The sequence below is a fragment of the Myotis yumanensis genome, unplaced genomic scaffold, assembly GCF_028538775.1.
Source record: "Myotis yumanensis isolate MYYU_CA2020_CCGP unplaced genomic scaffold, mMyoYum1.0.hap1 SCAF_1, whole genome shotgun sequence".
Taxonomy (NCBI): Eukaryota; Metazoa; Chordata; class Mammalia; order Chiroptera; family Vespertilionidae; genus Myotis; species Myotis yumanensis.
In genome coordinates, this window is record NW_027223752.1 from 99,881,491 (window position 1) to 99,902,509 (window position 21,019).

Consider the following 21,019-nt stretch of genomic DNA (forward strand, 5'->3'; position numbering starts at 1 on the left):
TCACCCTGTCCTACCCTCAGGTCAAAGTTCAACTCTCGTCTGTCCTCCACTCATTCTCTGGAAAAATTAGGAATTCTTTGAACTTTGCACACCTGCTGTCCTCAGTGCACATGGAACTGCTAGTTTACCACAGTTATCAGGATACTCAAAGTTCAGACTTTTTGCTTTTCTTGGGACTAAGTTCTCTGTGTTCGACTTTTCTATTTCTGTCATCACATTTTAGGTCTGCTTCATTTTATTATTTTTTAAAAGCTTTCAGTTCTTAATACCAGATGTTTGGGCACCAAAAAAGGGGTGTTTTTGCCTTCCCTCCCCTCCCCTCGCCTATTTATCCCCCTATACCCTCTACCACCTACCCTCACCCCCAATCACCACACTGTTGTTTGTGTCCATGAGTTCTTTCTCTATTTTTTTCTTTTTTGCTCAATCCCTCTATCTCCCCAACATCCTTGCCACACAGCAGAACTGTTTGCCTGCTTTTTATGAGTCTGTCTCTATTTTGCTTGTTAGTTCAATTCATTAAATTCCACACATGAGTGAAATCATATGGTGCTTATCTTTCTCTGACTGGTTTATTTCACTTAGCATAATACTCTCCAGGTCCATCCATGCTGTTGCAAAGAGTAAAATGTCCTTCCTTTTTATGGCTGAGTAGTTTTCAATTGTGTAAATGTACCATCGCTGTTAAAAAGGTGTGTTTTTTATTGTGAAGGGCAGTACATACAACTTCAGTTAGCAATACCTTGGTTCCTATTCCCTTGCAGCTCCTGCAGCTACTGAAGGACTATCATTACACAAGAGTAAATAAGTTTTTCATTTGTCCCTCCATTTTGTGAGGCACACATGAAAATTCATTATACCTTTGTCATCTTGTTTACCCCGTATGACCTTTTCAGAATGGATAGGTATAAATGAAATAAAAACCTGTCTTAAAAATACTTTTGAGCCGAACCGGTTTGGCTCAGTGGATAGAGCGTCGGCCTGCGGACTCAAGGGTCCCAGGTTCGATTCCGGGCAAGGGCATGTACCTTGGTTGTGGGCACATCCCCACTGGGGGGCGTGCAGGAGGCAGCTGATCGATGTTTCTCTCTCATCGATGTTTCTAACTCTCTATCCCTCTCCCTTCCTCTCTGTGAAAAATCAATAAAATATATTTTTTAAAAAATACTTTTGAGCTTTGAACAATAAATTTATTTTAGCAGATTTAAATTCAAACTCATATGGTTCAAAATAAGACAGTGTGCTTATTTCTTAGAAGGAATATTTTTAGTTTAAAGTGGGTAGATTATATACTGTGTAACCCATGTAACTTTATACAAAATGAGTAGAAGTCCTTCTTAAAATGTAAAATTTTGTTTAATTTTTAAGGAAACAGTTTTATTGAACTTTATTAAAAAACATTCTCAAACATGAAGTGAGAGTTCAGAGTACTTGGTTATTAAGTACATTTTAAACTCAAACTTTATTTGGAATTTTGGAAAATCTTCAACTTTATGAACATTATTTGAAGAAACATCACTGGTCTTTTGTGGTCTGAAAAAGAAAATATATTTTGTTCAGATTTTTATTTCTTTATTTGAGTTTTGGGTGTTGGCCCTTTTGGTGCAACGGTTTTTCTAGAAATGTGAAATGTGTTGCCTTTATAGGAATCTTTGGTTCTTAAGTGAAAGATCTCTTTGTGCACAAATTTGTGCTCAGAAATAACTTCCTCCTGTAGTCATTAGGAAAACAAAAATTTATACCATTGAGGTAAGTAGGTAGAAAGAAAGAAGGATAATTCTATTGATAATTTATTTTTAGGTTTAAATATTTATAAATTAGAATACTGAGTTGAAATAAAATGTTTTGATTACTAAAATGTTTTAAATTAATAAAATCATGATGTTTTAAAGCTATTTAATTATTTTAAACAAATGCACAATATATTATAGTTTAATGCTTGTAAACAACCCTTTTTTTCAGTTAATATTTAAAAGGAATCATTTGTTTTACATGTCTTTTGACTGGAGTAATTGATACTATCTGTCATAGTAACTTGGGATTATGTATATGTATTTTTTCTCAATTTCAGCTACAGTTATGAAGTAGCTTTATTTTTAAGTTTATTTACTTTTAATATATATGTATTGATTTTAGAGAGGAAGGTAGAGAGGGGGAGAGAGATAGAAACATAAGTGATGAGAGAATCATTGATCATTGATCGGCTACCTCCTGCACACCCCACACTGGGGATTGAGCCTGCAACCTGGGCATGGGCCCTGACTGGGAATTGAACCTTGACCTCCTGTTTCATAGGTCAATGCTCAACCACTCAGCCACGCCGACTGGGCTAAATTTATTTTTTATTGTTGACAGTTTTATAAATGTCCCCCGTTTCCCCCCACTTTTCCTCCTCCACCCAGCCCCTTTCCCCACCCCAGGCCTTCACCAACTGCTATCTATATCCATGGGCTATACAGATATGCATATAAATTCTTTGGTTAATCTGTTTCTGTCCCCTCCACACACACCTCCTCTGAAATATGTCAGTCTGTTCCATGCATCCCTACCTCTGGACCTGTTTTGTTCATCAGTTTATTTTGTTAATTGAAGTAGCTTTAAAATACAGTGTAAATCACCATTACCTATTATCATATTTTAGGAAATCTAGTTGAGTGACTATAGTTTTTGCCATCTAATTTGCTATAAAGTAATACCTCTCTTTTAAAAGTATCTTTAGCAGCTTTATGGTAAAGGCACTTGGAGAGGGTGGCATCAGGAAATTTGTCTCTTGTGCTCCCTGTATTTATTGTATTTATTACTGTCTCTTTTCTATTCTTTTAAAGCACATACTACGTGAGAACTTTCCCTTTTGTAAAACTTGTGTCAGGTCATAAAGTGTTTTTGTCTTTTATTTATAACTAGAGGCCCGGTGCACGAATTCATGCACTAGTGGGGTCCCTCAGCCTGGCCTACAGGATCAGGCCAAAACTGGCTCTCTGACATCCCCTGAGGGGTCCTGGATTGCAAGAGTGCACAGGCCAGGCCGAGGGACCCTACCGGTGCACGATCGGGGCCGGGGAGGGACTCGGGAGGTTGGCCAGCTGGGGAGGGACCGTGGGAGGGCCCCAGGGCGTGTCCAGCCCATCTCGCTCAGCCCTGATTGGCCAAACCCCAGCAGCAAGCTAACCTACCAGTCAGAGAGCATCTCTCCCCTGGTGGTCAGTGCACATCATAGCGAATGGTTGAACGGCCTTAGCATATCATTAGCGTATTACACTTTGATTGGTTTAACAGCCGACCGGACACTTAGCATATTAGACTTTTATTATATAGGACTAGAGGCCCGGTGCACAAAAATTTGTGCACTCGGGGGTAGGGGATCCCTCAGCCCGGCCTATGCCCTCTCTCAGTCTGGGACCCCTCGGGGGTGACCACTTGCTGGTTTAGGCCTGCTCCCCGCGGGACTGGGCCTAAGATGGCAATCACATCCCTCTGACAGCCCAGCAGCCCTCAGGGGATGCCCACTTGCCAGCAGGGAGCAGACCTAAGCTGCAGTTGGACATCCTTAGCGCTGCTGAGCAGGCAGGAGAGGCTCCCACCACCACCGCTATATTGGCAGCCATCAGCCTGGCTGTGGCTGAGCAGAGCTCCCCGCTGTGAGAGCACACTGACCACCAGAGGGCAGCTCCTGCATTGAGCGTCTGCCCCCTGGTGGTCAGTGTGTGTCATAGTGACCAGTCATTCCCAGTATTTCTGCTGTTAGGGTCAGTTTGCATATTACCCTTTTACTATATAGGATAGAGGCCTGGTGCATGGGTGGGGGCTGGCTGGTTTGCCCTGAAGGGTGATCTGTATCAGGGTGGGGGTCCCGCTTGGGTGCCTGGCCAGCCTGGATGACGGGCTGATGGCTGTTTGCAGCTGGTCACACCCCCTTCAGGGTGGGGGTCCCCACTGGGGTGCCTGGCCAGTCTGGGTGAGGGGCTGAGGGCTGTTTTCAGGCTGGCAGGTGACTGAATCTCCCAGCCTCTTTTTTTTTTCTTTTTTTCTGGGATATATTTACCTTCTATAGCTGTCACTGGAGCTGAGAGCCGGCTCCAGCTCTGTGGCTGTGGCTGGCTGAAAGCAGGTATCTGGGTTTGTTTAGCTTCTATAATTGAAACTCTGTTGCCATCACTGGCGCTCTAAGCTCTGAGCCCGCTGGCGGTTGAAAGCAGGTTTCTGGGTTTGTTTAGCTTCTATAATTGCAACATTGTTGCATCTGGAGCTCAGAGCTGGGCTGCGGCAGGTGGGGAACCTTGGCTTCCTCCGTCACTGGAGCAAGCAAGCCTCATGTTCGCTTAAGCTGCGTGGCTGCCAGCCGCCATCTTTGTTGGCAGTTAATTTGCATATCTTGCTGATTAGCCAATGGGAAGGGTAGCAAAGTTACAGTTAATTACCATGTTTCTCTATTATTAGATAGGATTATTTCCCTTTAGAAGAAACTTAACTATCCAGAAGAAATTGTTAGTCTTAGAAATGAATAGAAAGTCTATATTTTTCACATTTTTTATCAGATCATTCCAGAATTTATTTTGCAATATTTTATGCTGTTTCATTAGTATGCTTAGTACCATCATCATTAGGCTTGACATTACTCATTTATGAAGGAAATTTTAAATGTTGTTCTCAGGAACCTCATAAGGGGGAAAAATGGCCACTCTATTTTCTTTCTGAGTGTGTTAATATGACAGATAAAAGCATATTAGAATTGCAGCTTGTGATTTCATGGTGATCAAGAAATTATCCATCTACATTTCTTTTTTTTTTTTTTTTATTAAATCTTTATTGTTCAGATTACATTTGTTCCTCTTTTTTTTTCCCCATAACTTTCCTCCTCCCAGTTCCCGCCCCACCCTCTGCCCTCACTCCCCACCCACTGTCCTCATCCATAGGTGCACGATTTTTGTCCAGTCTCTTCCCGCATCTCCCATTTCCCTTTCCCCCCCAAGAATAGTCAGTCCATTCCCTTTCTATGTCCCTGATTCATTATAATCAGCAGTTCATTCTGTATATCAGATTATTTATTCACTTGATTCTTAGATTCAGTTGTTGATAGATGCATGTTTGTTGTTCATAATTTGTATCTTTACCTTTTTCTTCTTCTTCCTCTTCTTATAGGATACCTTTCAGCATTTCGTCTAGTACTGGTTTAGTGGTGATGAACTCCTTTAGCTTTTCCTTATCTGTGAAGCTCTTTATCTGACCTTCAATTCTGAATGATAGCTTTGCTGGATAAAGTAATCTTGGTTGTAGGTTCTTGGTATTCATCACTTTGAATATTTCTTGCCACTCCCTTCTGGCCTGCAAAGTTTCTGTTGAGAAATCAGCTGACAGTCGTATGGGTATTCCCTTGTAGGTAATTGAGTCTCTTTCTCTTGCTGCTTTTAAGATTCTCTCTTTGTCTTTTGCTCTTGGCATTTTAATTATGATGTGTCTTGGTGTGGTCCTCTTTGGATTCCTTTTGTTTGGGGTTCTCTGCGCTTCCTGGACCTGTAAGTCCATTTCTTTCACCAGGTGGGGGAAGTTTTCTGCCATTATTTCTTCAAATAGGTTTTCAATATCTTGCTGTCTCTCATCTTCTGGCACCCCTATAATTCTGATATTAGTGCACTTGAAGCTGTCCCAGAGGCTCCTTACACTATCTTCGTATTTTCGGATTCTTTTTTCATTTTGCTTTTCCGGTTGGGTGTTTTTTGCTTCTTCGCATTTCAAATCTTTGGCTTGATTCTTACGCTCCTCTGGTCTGCTATTGGGTGTCTGTATAATATTCTTTATTTCAGTACCTGTATGCTTAATTTCTAGTTGGTTCTTTATCATAGCATCGAGGGTCTCATTAGATTTCATGAGGCTCTCATCAAGTTTATTGGCAGCTTGTAGCACATTATTGCAAGCCCTCAAAATTGCGTTTTTTAGCTCCATATCCTCCATTTCTGTCATGTTTTTTTGTCTCCGCATTTTTTATGCTTTCTTGGTGCACCCCCTTGTGGTCTTTGTGCGCAGTCTTGTCCTAGTTAAGCGTTGATTGTTGTAGTTAATACTAGAGGGATTTGACCACCAGGCCGACTGGCTGTGAGAATCAGCTGTGTCTGCCGCCGGAAAACTTATTTCCTCTGGAGAGGTGCTAATCTAGCCTTTGCCTGAGGTGATCCGGCAAATGGCTCTGCGCCCGGGATCAACCGGGCGGGCGGAGGGAGCAGTTATGGCTGCTCTTAGTCCCGTTCCCAGAGGCTCTGCTTCTCAGAACCCCAGCAACCGCTGCAAACCTCGGAGAGAAAGCTGCCCTCTCGTTCCAACTGATGCCAGACAATCCGGCTTCTCCCGTTTGAGTCTGAGTCCCTAGAGACTCACCCGGATCTGGAGCTCAGAGTCTGAGACTCCCTCCTGATTGAAAACAACAACCGTGCCCTCAGCCACCAGCCCGCTTTGCGCGCGCACCTCCGCACCTTTATATTTTCCACACTGTGCCTCCTCTGAGCCTCGGTATGCTGTTGTCTTTCCTTCTAGTTGAAGAGTCTCTCCTCAGCCAGCCTTCCTGTGGTTCTGGGTGATGTCTGTTCCATCTTTTAGTTGTATTTTTGAAGTGGTTGTTTGCGGCAGCAATCTCCGGTGTTTACCTATGCCACCATCTTGGTCTCCTCCCCGTCTACATTTCTTATTGGGCTGGTATGATTGAGTACTTTGTAAAACAGTACTCTGTCACTCGTTCTGTGTTTGCATATATTTACCCTTGCCATCTCAAATAAGTCATCTTATTTGATACTAGGAACAGAGAATGTCTTGAAAGCTAATAGATATTTTATATTTTACTGAGTCAATACTCAACAGTGCCTAGAATTTCTACCATAATAAAAATAATAAAGTAATTGTGATAAGAACAATAAGTTAAAATCTATTGATTTCATACTATACTATAGATGTTCTTTTATATGCAATTATATCTTTAAAATTAATATATTAATTTATGTATCTCTGTCTGTTGATTTATACTAACAAGCTACGTTTTACTTACCTTTACCTCGGATATATCTGCTAACCAGATTTCTCAGTGGTTCTATTAAGAAATTACTTCAAATGCACATTCTGGAAATTATTCTCATAGTTATAGTCTTCCTCTCTAGAATTTGACATTATTCCCTCTTGTGTTATAGTAATTTGGCCCAGCTCTCTTTACAATGTCTACTTTAATGAGGCTTTTTTTCTACCAATAGTTTATAGCACCTGAATTTGAAATACAGGTGCAACAGAATGCTTTCCACATGAATAGTGCTGAAAAAAAAAGACTTTCACTATGAATTATTATGACATTAAGATAACTACTGTTTAACAAGAGTAAATTTATTATGTTTTGTTTCACATATTGGATGCATATAAACTCATTCTGAGCTGAACTTTTTCATTAACTTGGGCAAGTCCTGGCAGATACAGTGCATTCTGCTATAGATCACTACACAGGCCTAAGGACAGGTGTATGGATGTAGTTAAGGATTTCAGTTTCTGCTTGTTGGTTGTCAATCTCATTTTGCTAAGAAGGTGATTTTTTTAAAAAGTGACTTGTGGGTTTATTTTGGTAGTTGTTTTATTTTCAGAATGTATAGGAAATAGTGAGGGAGACTGTTATTCTGAACTTTAATACATTTAAATGCATTACTAATAGGTAATATTTATGGAGTACCCATTATGTGCTAGGCACTATCTTGTGCACTTTACATATTTTTACATACTCATTTAATCCTCACAGCAACCCTAAAAGGTAGTATTGGTCTCCTCATTTTACCTATGAGAGAAAGAACATTCTTAACTGATTAGCTAGGTCACACTAATAAGTGATAGGGCATAGGTATGAACCCAATCTGACTACAAAAATTCAGCACTGCCCGGCAAGTATGTATTTCATGAAATAATTGATTGTAATGTAGAAATGAAAGGAAAGTTGGAGAAGGGGCAGAAAAAAAGATAATATAGAATTCATAATTGTGAAAGCAGGAAAAATTGACCATCATCAGACCATATACACTAGAATTGGGAAATAAGCAGCCTACAACCAGCAATTTTTAAAGGAGATATGATTCAATAAAATGAGGTGCTTTCTTAAAAAGCTGTGTCCAGGGTCATGGGGACAGGTAAGGGTAAATCCCACTGCTTGTGGAGAGGGTGTGGGAAAAACATCATTCCTTTCCTTTTTATCAAGAAGAAAGATTTCACCTTGAAAGGGCAAATTAAAGATTGAGTAAAATCACATAGTGTCAAAAGGGATAATTTATTTATTTTAAATGAGTCCTAGTTTTCAGGCATAAACAAATTATATTCTCAAGGACTAAAAGACTCATAGTAGGCAAATATTTCCTTTTGCAAAGAGCAGGAAAAATAAATTCTGAAAACTATACAGTCCAGTAAAGTTGATGTCAACTTTCAGTGTAATTCTAGATTGGGTTTTAAAATAGATGGTTTTGGTGATTAGGAAAAGAAAATTAAAACTGAAAATATTACTGTATACTCAGTAGAATGGCTAAAATAACCAAGTGTTGACAAGGATGTGCAGGAATCAGAACCCTCTTCCACTACTAGTAGAAGGGTGCAGCCACTTTGGAAAACATTTTCGCAGTTTCTTAAAAAGTAAAACACACTAGCTAGTTCCAGCAGTTTTCATTTAAAAGAAAATAAATGTGTCCACATAAACATTTGTATGTGAATGTACAACTGTATTTGTAATAACCCAAAACTAGAATCACCAAGTGCTATCAACAAGCAAATGGATAAACAAATTGTGGTATATTTATACTAGGGAATACTATTCTACAATAATTCTACAATAAAAAGAAATGAACTGTTGATACATACAACAACATAGTTGCATTTCAGAATCATTGTGCTAAGTAAAGAAGCTGGATAGCCCTGGCCAGTGTTGTTTAGTGGTTAGAGAGTTGGTGTGTGCACTGAAGCACCTCAGATTCAATTCCTAGTCAAGGGCACGTACCTGGGTTGTGGGTTCGCCCCTTGCCCCGGTCAGGGCGCATACAGGAGACAATCAGTTGATAGATGTATGTCTTTCTCTTTCTTCCTCCTTCCCTCCCTCCCTCCCTCCTTCCCTCCCTCCCTCCCTCCCTCCCTCCCTCTCTTCCTTCCTTCCTTCCTTCCTTCCTTCCTTCCTTCCTTCCTTCCTTCCTTCCTTTCTCTCTCTCTCTCTCTCTCTCTCTCTCTCTCTCTCTCTCTCTCTCATCTTTCCTTCCTTCCCTCCCTTCCACTCTCTCTGAAAAGCAATGGAAAAAATATCCTCAGGTGAGGATTAACAAAAAAAGAGAAAAAAAAGCTAGATAAAACAATATGGATTGTATAAGTTTAATGTATATAAAATTTTAGAAAGTGCAAACTAATCAATAGTGACAGCAGGTCAGCAGTTACATGGGGGTAGGATAGAGGAAGAGGTGGGTTACAAAGAGGGGCAAGAGGAACACTTAAATTGATGAATATGCTCATTATCTCATGTGTATGTGTATGTCAAAACTCATCAAAGTGTACATTTAAAATATGTACAGTTTACTGTATGTTAAGTATACCTCACTAAAGTTTTTTTTTAAAGATGGTTTGAGCTCATAATAGAGAGTAATAGTTGCAAAGAATTCATTATATCAAACTTAGTTCATTGGGGAGAGGGATGCGGTTTATGCTGGTAGCTAAATGGACTACCTTAAATATATTTTTGTTTCAATATGTGGGATATTTAATTATCTGTATTGTGATAAATACAAAATGTAGTTAGTTGGGTTTGTAGACTGTTTCACGACCGCACTTAATATTTTTCACTTCATTGTATCTGGCCTTAGTGTTCTGGGTATTAACATTTTAAGAAAAACATTGACTATGTACATCATAAAAGAGAATAAATACCAAGAAAGGACATCTGAAATAATACAGAGAATCAAATTGTCAACTCAGATTCAAATGAATTAGCGTTCTTGTGCAGTTTTAAGCTTTACTAATAATTTTAAGGATGCAGGCATTTAAAAGGCATAGGTCAAGCAGGCAGAAGTGTGGGATTCTGAGCACAACTCTCCATGTCCTTCCTTTCTGCATCAGACATGCCTTTGGTTCAGAGTGTTAGAGGAGGTCTCTTTAAGTGAGGGGTGCAAATTATACACAGCAGAGAGAATTTAGGTTACAAAACATCTCCATTTATTACTCAGATAGTTGCATAGGTTTTATCTTATTTTGTTTACCTTGCACAATTATAAACCAAGGACATCCTGCTAAAAAACAAAAACATTCCATAGATAAGGACTCTCTTCCATAACAGGAATAGATCTTGTATGTCAGTTCCTTAACTCTTCCTTCTTTCCAACATCACAGCTATCTTGAGAACTATGAAGGTCTGTGAATACTGAAGGTGGGCTAGATTTGTTCAGTATGGTTCAGGAGGGCAAAACTGGTTCCAGAGGATAGACATGAAAAGGATGCAGATTACAGTTTGCTACATTAAAGCCTTTCTGACAATTATATGAGAAGGTCTACAAAATGGAAATGCTCTCATTGCTAGGTGTGTGCTGCCAAACAGGGTGCAGGGAAGAGGAGCTTCTGCTTTTCATGCAGGTTGAACTTGATGGCCTCCACTTCCCATCCAAATCTAATAGGTTTGTCTTTAATAAAGTAGTACTATTTTCTGTATATGTTATTAGATTTTACTGTGTTTACTGACTTACAGGAAAGGAAAGACATTATTTTTTCTAAACTCATTTAATTCTACTTGCTATTTTATTTGAAATCTTTTTTTCCCCTCTTGATTTTCTCAAGTCATTTGTGATTTCCTTTTTTCCCCCCCTCAGTTTAAGATCCTTAATGTACCCATGTCTTCCCAACTTGCTGCAAATCACTGGAACCAGCAACAGGCAGAACAAGAAGAAAGGATGAGAATGAAAAAGCTCACACTAGATATCAATGAACGACAAGAACAAGAAGATTATCAAGGTATAAGATCTTTTATAGGACAGAAATATAAAAATTTGATTCCTTTAGGGCTTTTAAAATATAGAATATAAAAGATATGTTGACCTTTTCATACTGTGTTTATATATATTTAGTCTGAGAAGTTGAATTTTTTTGTAGTCCATTCTATCTTCATTTTTTTCTCACCTATTTGTAAAATAAAAATAATTGTCATCATAATTTGCTAATTCCATAATTCACTTAGATTCCATACCATTAGAGCTATGTTTGCAAGTGAGATAATAAATTTTTAATCATGTTGCCAGCCAAACTGTGAGCAAATTAACTCAACAAATATTTATTATCTTTTTTTGCCTATTTGGGAATCCTGGTCTTGAGGAACCCTTGTTCCTTCTGATTTGAGGCTATGCTCAAATTAGACTCTACTTTTATATAGACATACTTCACATTCTTGGATTAACTGGAACCTTATGCAAAGAATCCATGGATACCTCATAAGCCAGCTTTTTGGCATCTCTGTGGCACCCAGATTCTAGAGCCATAATATGGTCTATATATATAAAAGCCTAAGCGACCGAACGACCGGTCGCTATGATGTGTACTGACCACCAGGGGGCAGATGTTTAACACAGGCGCTCCCCCCTGGTGGTCAGTGTGCTCCCACAGCCAACCTCCTGCGGCCCCTGCCCCTGGCCAACCTCTTGCCGCCCTGATTGGCCCCAATCGCTGGCCAGGCCAAGGGACCGCACCCGTGCATGAATTTGTGTACCAGGCCTCTAGTTGTTTGTATAATATTGTACTGACAAACTGCTTTAAAATATATATATATATATATATATATATATATATATATATTTTTTTTTTTTTTTTTTTTTTTTTTTTTTTTCTATTGATTTCAGAGAGGAAGGGAGAGGGGGAGAGAGATAGAAACATCAATGATGAGAGAGAATCATCGATTGGCTGCCTCCTGCATGCATGCCCCTTACTGGTGATTAAGCCCACAACCCAGGCATATGCCCTAACCTGAATCGAACTGTGCCCTCCTCCTTGGTTCATAGGTTGATGCTCAACCACTGACCCACACTGGCCAGGCTGACAACATGCTTTTTTGTGCAAGAAATGGTTGTGTAAATAAATACTCAGTTTTCTGTCTTTAAATCCCACGTCTAGCATCTCCTCTTGCAGTCGATAGCATTATTTTTTAAAATAATATAATTCTTTATTGTTGAAAGTATTGCATATGTTCCCCTTTTTCCCCCATTGGCCCCTCCAGCCCATGCCCACCCCCACCCCAGACCTTTACCCCCCTATTGTCTGCATAGATAGCATTCTTTATAATCCTATATAATAAAGAGCTCATATGCAAATGGTCCTCGCGCTGGGGCTGGGGGACCTGAGGCTGCGCCCCCCTGTGGGGCTTGACGGGGGTGGGGCCGGCCGGGTCTGGGTCTCGTGCTATTTCAAGGTTCGTGCAAGTGGGTGGGGACTTGACTCTGGGTCCTGCAGCGCACACCCGACTCTGACAGGAGGAAGATTTTCATATACATTTTACTAATTTTCTTTCATCTCTCTAACACTTCTATTATAGAGGAAGGACAAATAGCAATATTAAAAATATTTCCTCTAATTAATTCCCTTTTAATGTGCATGAATTTCGTGCACTGGGCCACTAGTCTATATATATAAAAGCCTAAGCAACCATCCAACCATTTGGCCATTTACCTAGTAGCTATGATGCACAATGACCACCAGGGAACAGATGCTCGGACCAGTAGAAGAGGGAGCCTGATTCCTTGCGGAATTGGCCGTGGGTTAGGTTGCTGTTGGGGCACTGTTGGCCCCAAATCTGCTTCACCGGTACCCTGGACCCATCAGGGGATGTCGGAGGCCCGGTGCACCGATTTGTGCACTGGTGGGGTCCCTTGGCCTGGCCTGCACCCTCTTGCAATCCGGGACCCCTCGGGGGATGTCGGAGAGCCCAATCCCCGAAGGCCAGGCCAAGGGACCCCACTGGGCCTCTATAAATAATAATAGCTAATACTCAGTATAACTATGGGCCAGATACTGTTTTATGTACTTTTTCAAAGAATTTAATCCTCACAATTCTATAAATGATTATTATCCACATTTTACATTTAGGGAAACTCAACCCAAAGTCCCACAAGTAATTAGTAGCAGCGCTGGGATTTGAACCAATACTATCCTGTTCCAAACACTGTGCTTGTAATTACTGTATACTGCATCTCATACTGTTTTACTGCCTCACAAGATACTTACATAGAGGCCAAATTGACAGTAAGGGAGACATTGGGTTTTAAAGAGTGCATCTCATTTCTTGATATGATCTTTCAGTATTTAATCATTTTAATCTGTTTAATGGTCATTTTTCTTTAGTCAGCAACCTGACTGAACTTGATCTCTCTAGGGTTTTATATGCTTCATGGGGGAGAACATTTACCAGAGTTCACCACCTTTTCTGTTTTGCTCCTCATGACAGAAATGCTGCAGTCTCTTGCCCAGCGCCCAGCTCCAGCAAACACCAATCGTGAGCGGAGGCCCCGTTACCAACATCCAAAGGGAGCGCCTAATGCGGATCTAATCTTTAAGACTGGTGGGAGGTAGGACTGTTCCTCTCATTTCTCTCTTAGCTCTTCTGTGAATAAATTAGGTAATTCTGGATTATAGTTAATGATAAAGACCTAATTATTAGCAAAATAGAAGTCTTTGTGTTGTAGGTATTTGAGAAAAGAAACCTTATTTATAAAATAGTTACAGGTTTTTGGTTTTTTCTTAAGTCTTGATTTCAGCCACACTGATTTTGGCTTTCACTCTCCAAGGGGTCTTTTCCGTTTTTAAGTTTTTTCCTTTGCATTTTTAGAGAAGACTGGTTTATAGATTAGTCTGAGAGAAACCATAGGCTTTGTGTTAGGATCTCTCAGGTCAGTGTTTAGTCATCTTAATATTTACAAAAACTCAAAACCTGCTTGCTATACTTTCAAGTATGCAGGTTGCGTTTGTTTTATTTTGTTTGTTTTTTAAACGATGAAATGTCCTGCTGGGATTTATGTCATTTCTACTTGAACTTGAATTGCTAAACCTTAAATAATTAAAACTCTATAAGGAATTTCACATAGAACATGTTTCCTAATAAAGCCTCTTTTTTTTTTTTTTTTTAAATCTGCTTTTAAAGAATGAAATTATTCAAAGATTTTCTGGGACCTCATTTAAAACTTAAACCATTAACTCAATTTTCTTTCTTGTTTTCGGGTTATGACCCAAAGTGGCATTAGCTTTGCTGCTCTTACTGAGCTCTCTCTGAGTATTAGTGTTTAGGCTGAGGCTATACAACAGGCCCAAGATGTCATCTTGTTTTGGGGGGCAGATGAACAGGTGTAGAAGGAAGTGTGCTGGGAGTAACAGGAGTAGCTTGTTGTTGAGGAGAGTCACGAAAATGCAGATGTTGTTTGAGCCTATGTCTTTTACTCACTAATATACTTGTGTGTTCCTAATGATGGTTTTCTTTGAACTATGTGTTCAGGCAACTTGAATCAAATTGAAATTTAGAAAATTGGTTTGTCATGACTGTTTAGGGATCTGTTTTTAACGTCTATTAGCTGTAATGTTTTTAGAAATTCAAATTAGAAATGCTGGGGAAAAAGGAAAAGAAATGCTATACAAACCCATCTAATTAAGCATAGTAAGATATTAGGTTATATTTAATTATCCAGATTTCATTAAAGTTCTTTAATAAAATCTTTTATTGCTGCCAAAATGTAGAAGCAGCTAGCTAGGTTAATATGCCATGGAAATATTAGTTTCCTGCTTTTATATTTTTTTAGAGTAGCTTTAAATATATACCACAGTGTTCTTGATAATATGTTTCCTTTTTTTGTCTTATGATTGGAGGAAAGAATTGTTAGAATATTTTTATCTTGATGTTCTCTATCAAGTTCACCTGTCTATATTGCAAGTGTAGCATCTTCCTAATTGATACACAATTGATATCTGTAGTAGGGTTTGCTCCTCTCAACTTACATGCATCCAGCACCTACCAGAGATTCAGTCCTACACTATGGAAAACTAAAAAGTCAGGGGAAAAACATGTTAATCCTCAGTCTATTTATATAGTCCACTGGGAAAATCAAGTACAGGTAACTTGAGAGAGCTAATTCTGCCCTAGTCATATCCTTCTTTAAAAAATCATTGAAAGTCTGTTAAGTACCAAGCATTTCTTAGGCAGTAGGGAACAAAAATATTGGAAAACAGTAGAGTAAACTTATATGTTATAATGGATGTATATATGAACACAAAGGCACGCCTTTATTAATTTGGCACCAGTTTTTCAGTCATTTTTCAAAAATTTTGTTAACATTTCTGTTTTTCTTTCCTCCCTCCAGCTCTGCCTGCCCCTAGTTAGGCAAACTTGGGAGAATTGTCCACATTTGTTCTTTCTCACCTCTCACTGTGAGGCTAACTGAAATCTGCTGTCTTTCTGCCTTTTCACTGAAACTGCCTTTCAGCCACCAAGCTGCCTCTGAATGCTTCACTCAGGAGTCTTTGAGGCTATCAGAGCACTTAGCATGTGGACCATCCTTTTCTTCTTGGCACACTCTCTTCACTTCACTTGGCTCTGCTGTCTTCTAGTCTTTCTTTTCTTTCACTGACTCCACCTACTTCTGTCTCCTTATTCCTTTCTGGACTTGCCTCTGTCTAGAGATACTGTGTCTTTAGTTTCTGACTGTATATCCAACTATCTTCTAGACAGCCACCTAGATGTCTCAGAGGAACATAAACCTCAGTGTGTCCCCAACCCCCAAGCCACTCTGCTCCCTTGTTCTCTGGCTTAGTGAATAGAAACACTGCCCACCCAGTTGTTCAGACTACAAATTTCCATACCTAGTTAATTAACAAATTCTCTAATTCTACTGCTGTGTGGCTCTTACACTTTCCCATTTTATTCCACTTCTACTGCAAGATCCTAGATCCAGCTACCGTCACCTCTCATTGCATTATTGCCAGCAGCCTCCTGATCTACTTCTCTCTTCAGTTTCAACCCCTTCTATTTTATTGTCTCTGCTGTACCCACAGTGTTCTTTCTAAAATGAAATCCGCTGTTTGATAATGTGAGCTCTTCAGTAGGTCCTCATGGCTTGTAGGATAAAGTCCAAACTCCTCCACTTGGTTAACATGTTGAGAGTGTACTACCTTATTGGTTTTATCTCTTGCTATTTCCCCCTCTACTCCCAACCAAGCTGGCCTTTTAGTTCTTTTATCGTCTTTTCACCTCCCTCTGTTTGGAACCCTCTCGTGCTTTCCCCCGGGCAACGCCGCTCCTCCAGCAGGTGTCTCCTTGGTATTCTCAAGTCTGACATAGGTCAGTGTGTATTTGCTGCCCTGGCTCAGGGTCTTTCCAAAGACACTGCTAATCACTTGCTAGCTTGCCTATATTCCCCGTGAGGTTGAAGAATGGGGGCAGAGGCAAAGCCATTATAACTCCTCCATAGCTTTTAGTGCCTAGCACATAGATGCTCAGTAAATATTTGTTGAATGGACAAAGGGCCTTTTACAAGTCTATATGTAGTCATTCAATAAACTTTTCCCACATGTTCTGCTCCCTAGCTCTTCTCCTTCTTATTTCCTGATTTTTTTTTTTTTTTTGTGAGAATCCCAACTCTTGAGCTACCCTCTGTACCTGGTCTAACTATCTTTTTAAAATCATAACTCAAAAAGTAAAATCCTAACTTGTCCATCACTCTTGAAAATGGCTCTCTGCCAACTATTGTGATATTTTCAAAGCCAGTGCTGCTGTTACAATGTCCTTGTGATAGCAGTGTAGAGGAACAAGTAGACATGTAAATGTGAGCTTCTTTTAGTCTGTTGAGCACCAAATGTTTTTTAAACTTGTTTTTAAGTGAACAAATGTAGTCACACTAACTGATGGGGTGTATTTTCCTGGTGGTTTGGTGCCTCTTTGTTTTCTTTTATTTTTAACGCTGGGCCAGATTTAGCAGAAGGATGTATATGTAGAGCGGTGGTTCACCAGATGTCTTCAGGAGAACATGCTGAGTGGGGAATTCCTATACAAAGGAGTGAAAAGAAAATTCTGTGAATGAGGTCTCAAAAACTGTTTTCAATTTGGCTCTTAACCTGGCTAGTGCTTTAAAAATAAGTTATTAATATTGTTGATGTTATATGGCAGATAAAGGGAAGTTTATTTAGAAACTGGTTATCAAACCAGCTTAATGTTTTTCTTACCTGTGGGTTTTGATAAGGCTCGGAGGCATTATGGTTTTTTCATTTTCTAATCAGGATTGAAAGGGGCTATAAGTTAAAATCTCAGCCTTTCTCATGGGGTAGTAATGAACTTGAGTTTTAAACTTGATTTGAGTTCCCGTGTCTCTGAATTGGACACCCCATGTTGGAAGAATGCTCTAACATTTGATTATAACAAATTAAAATACCAGAAATGCTCTAAGTAAACAATTATCTGAGTATCTTATAGTGCAGAACAAGGTTGTTTTCCACTCTGCTAGTGTTGAAAAAACTTCAACTTAGCATCTTTGGCAGGTGTTAGTACTAATGTGGTTTATATGCTGCAAATTCATATGGGTTATATCACTGCTCCTTAAACTTTAAAATATGTATTTTAATCATCTTGACTTTTGTTAAACTGCTGGTTCTGATTAGTTTCTAACAAGTTCCCAGGTAATATTAAAACTGAGTAGCAAAGGGTTACAGACTATCAGACTTTTTTTAACCCATCTTAAGGAGAATGTGCATATTTTATTAGATATTCTCTTTATGTTCTTATTGTAAGGTTAAATAAGTGATAGTTTTGTTAAAAATAGAGTCCCTCTGGAATCCAGAGTGTAAATTGTAAGTACTTTTTGGGCTCTTACATTTTTAAATCTCTCAGAATCGTTGTTTGCTTATAAACTAGTCAAGTGCCACCCCCTACACTATAAGTGATATAAGTGTGTCTTATTTACCAAGGACTAGGAACATTTTTTGCCTATCATTTATTGAATTTACTTAAAGTATTCTATTTTAGACCATTGCTTTCTCTTGATTTCAGGAGACTTTTATCTTCTCTCAGGGAATACTTGTGTTAATTAACCTTTTTACCATTTAGTTCAGTTCTGCATGAATATATACTTTTTTATATTTGGATTTTATTCTTTGAAAGTTTCTTGCTAATGCACTTGTCTTGTGGAAAACTAATTGTTAGTTTGCTAGAGCTGCCATAAGAAAGTACCACAAACTGGGTGACTTAAACAACAGAACTGTTTGCCTCACAGTTCTGGAGGCCGGAAACCCAAAGTCAGTTTATCTGCATAGTTGGTTCCTACTGCGAGTTGTGAGGGAGAACTGTTCCAAGCCTCTCTCTCAGCTTCTGATGTTCTGCCAGCAATTTTTGGTGCCCCTTGGCTTCCGCATCATCATCTGATCTCTGCCTTCATCTTCATGGGCAGAATTCTGCTTGTGTGTGTGTCCAAAACCCCCCTTGTACTAAGGACATGGTTATACTAGATTAGGGGCCCATCCTACTCTGATATGGCCTCTTCTTAACTGATTACATCTGCAATGACCGTTTCCAAAGAAGGTCACATCCTGAGGTACCAGGAATTTAGACTTCAACATGAGTTTGGAGTATACACAATTCAACCATAACAAAAATCACAAATTCTCAGCATCTTAGAAAGTAGTTGTAGGAAAGATACCCGGATCACTGTCAGAATTGCTTTTTTTTTAGTGCCCCTTTTCAGGCTCCTATTGTCTTAATCCAATAAGAGTTTGTGTGCTCTTTAAAAAGCACTGATTAGTAAACAATGGCTGGTGGTATTTAGGGGTTCTTTTCTTGCCAGAGGTTTGTCCTCAGTACTAGTTCTTTAACGTTGCCCTGTTTGTGCTTCTAGGAGACGTTGATCCAGCAGCACGTGTCATTTCATTAGGTCCTGTATCTGATGTTGTGGATAGTGGAGTCCTCCAGCAATTGAATGAGAGCAGTGGACACATCTCAGCATGTCGGTCTAGAGAGTTGCGAATCTGAACAACCTGGGACAGGCTGGGGCCATGAGGCAGAAACAGCAGCCTCTGCCAACACCGGAACAAGCCGCTTCCAGATAAGGCATAAACGGCCTTTTGTAATGGAAATCACGTGAGGGTTAATCTTCTCTGAGAATGGCAGTCAAGAAATGAGATGGTTAACTTGACTACTGAGCAGTTACACCCAGAAGAGCGTCTGAGATGACTGAGCCGGAGAAGAAGTGATTGTAATGGTAATGGTATGGGGGAAATGAACTTGAGTTTTAAACTTGATTTGAGTTACAGTGTCTCTGAATTGAACATCCCATGTTGGAAGAAGATACATTTGGGGGCTCCAGAACTACAGTAGGAAAGTATAGCGCAAGCAGTAAAATCTTCTAGTAAAAACTTACATGCAGGACAACAAAATGATGAAAAATATCAAAGTATCAGATAATCCACCAGGAAGGCTTTTGTTTAGGAATTTGTTTCAAGAGGAACAAGGGATGAGGGACAAAAATCAGTTTATCCATCAGAGTCAGTGATATAAAATTGCCTATTTGGGTAAAAGAAAAATGTGAAAGACTGTTAGTATAACAAAGAGCATGGATTCAGATGGCTTAGGGAAGTCACACCAGCCTGAGAAGAGGGATTCTGAGCCCATTGTAAGTATCATTGAAAACAAATGTGCCAGTCAGCATGTCACAGAAAATGGACGAAGGACAGCAAGAAGTGGATCAGAAGATTTTGTTGACCTTCATGGGTTTACAGCCTCTGTCTCTAAACAAAGTATGGAAACAGTAGAGCTTTTATTTTGTTTTTGTTTTTGTTTTGTTTTGTTCCTTCCCCCTCCCCCCAAATAGAAATGAGGGTTCTTAGTCTGTTTCTGGCAATCTGTTAATTTATTAGGATAGTTGTCTTTCGTTTGCTTTTCAATAGGCATAGTAAATTTAGTTAAAGAGCACATCTGTATGCTACAACTTGATTACATCTTTTTTCTAGCTATTTTGCATTTTTTCTTTTACCATGTTTCAGTTTCTGCATGTAGAATTAAATAAGAAACAAAACTTGTAAAGTTGTAACATTTCACATGGAAATGCTGCCCAATCTTCACCAGCTTCAGAAATCTGACCTTTGCCGATGCTGCAATAAAGTGTTGTAATTTAGATATGCTGTAGTTGGGTTTTATTTGGTTTTGGAAACCTACTAAATGGATAAATCAGTATCTTCCAAGGTCATCTTCGTCCTTTATAAAGTTGTCTCAGAGACAATTTCTTTAGCATGTCACTAGTATTGTTGCTCTCACTTTAGCATTCTGTATTTGCATTTTTTTCCTGGGTGCCTGAGTTATTAGCTTACCTTTGGGTCAGTACAAAAAGTAGCCTGTGGAGTCCAGTGGAGTAAATAGGCTTAAAGCTAATTAAGATAGAAAATGTTGGCATAGCACGGTCTAACATGAGCGTTTATGTTTTTACCAGAATGTGTGCAAACCTGGGTGATAAAAGCCTTTGTAAGGCAGGCAACTCAGAAAGGAATCACAAGAACCATTGTTTTCCATTTCTTTCTAGGTGTTCATTCCAGGGCTGACTTACACCATCCAAAAGAGTGCCTGTAATCACTATTGCTAAAATTTTTTAAATTCAGCTGAGAGTCATTAGAGTTTGAAAAGAAATAGAATTTTAATTTTATAAGAAAGTTTTGAAAGTCCTTAACCCTGGTCTCAAACACTTCTCACCATCTTCATTGCTGACCTATATGCTATTTCTTACTACTTTGTGTTGGAGAAAATGGTTTACAATTGTGTCATTTCTGTTTTAAATTGTTGGGGGGAGCCAGAGATGATTATACTGTACACTGAGTGACCAGATTATGACGACCACCTGACATTTGTAGGCAAATTAGCTATAATTTCGCGCTGAAGTTGCTAGAGGGCCAGACCATTATAAATAGGGAAGCAGGTTGTTTACCACAACAGTAGAAGTGATTTTTTTCTGAAGATATGGGTAAACAACATGATTTAACAGCCTTTGAACGT

The 21,019-nt window shown here is 39.3% G+C and overlaps 1 protein-coding gene across 7 annotated transcripts in view; it reads left to right on the forward strand.

The window, feature by feature from the left end:
• The window catches only part of UPF2 (UPF2 regulator of nonsense mediated mRNA decay), a 133,523-nt gene extending 113,369 nt beyond the window's left edge, over positions 1–20,154 (forward strand). For 4 of the 7 annotated variants that reach the window (XM_070428448.1, XM_070428486.1, XM_070428458.1 and 1 more), the window contains 3 exons: positions 10,839–10,980; positions 13,457–13,577; positions 18,876–20,154. In XM_070428448.1, coding sequence (XP_070284549.1) covers positions 10,839–10,980; positions 13,457–13,577; positions 18,876–18,885 — 273 coding nt within the window. In that variant the 3' untranslated portion in view covers positions 18,886–20,154. Of the gene's footprint in view, positions 1–10,552; positions 10,647–10,838; positions 10,981–13,456; positions 13,582–18,875 lie in introns of those variants that run through there. The other 3 variants (XM_070428465.1, XM_070428473.1, XM_070428482.1) reach the window with 2 other exon arrangements.
• Positions 20,155–21,019: the final 865 nt, after the last annotated feature.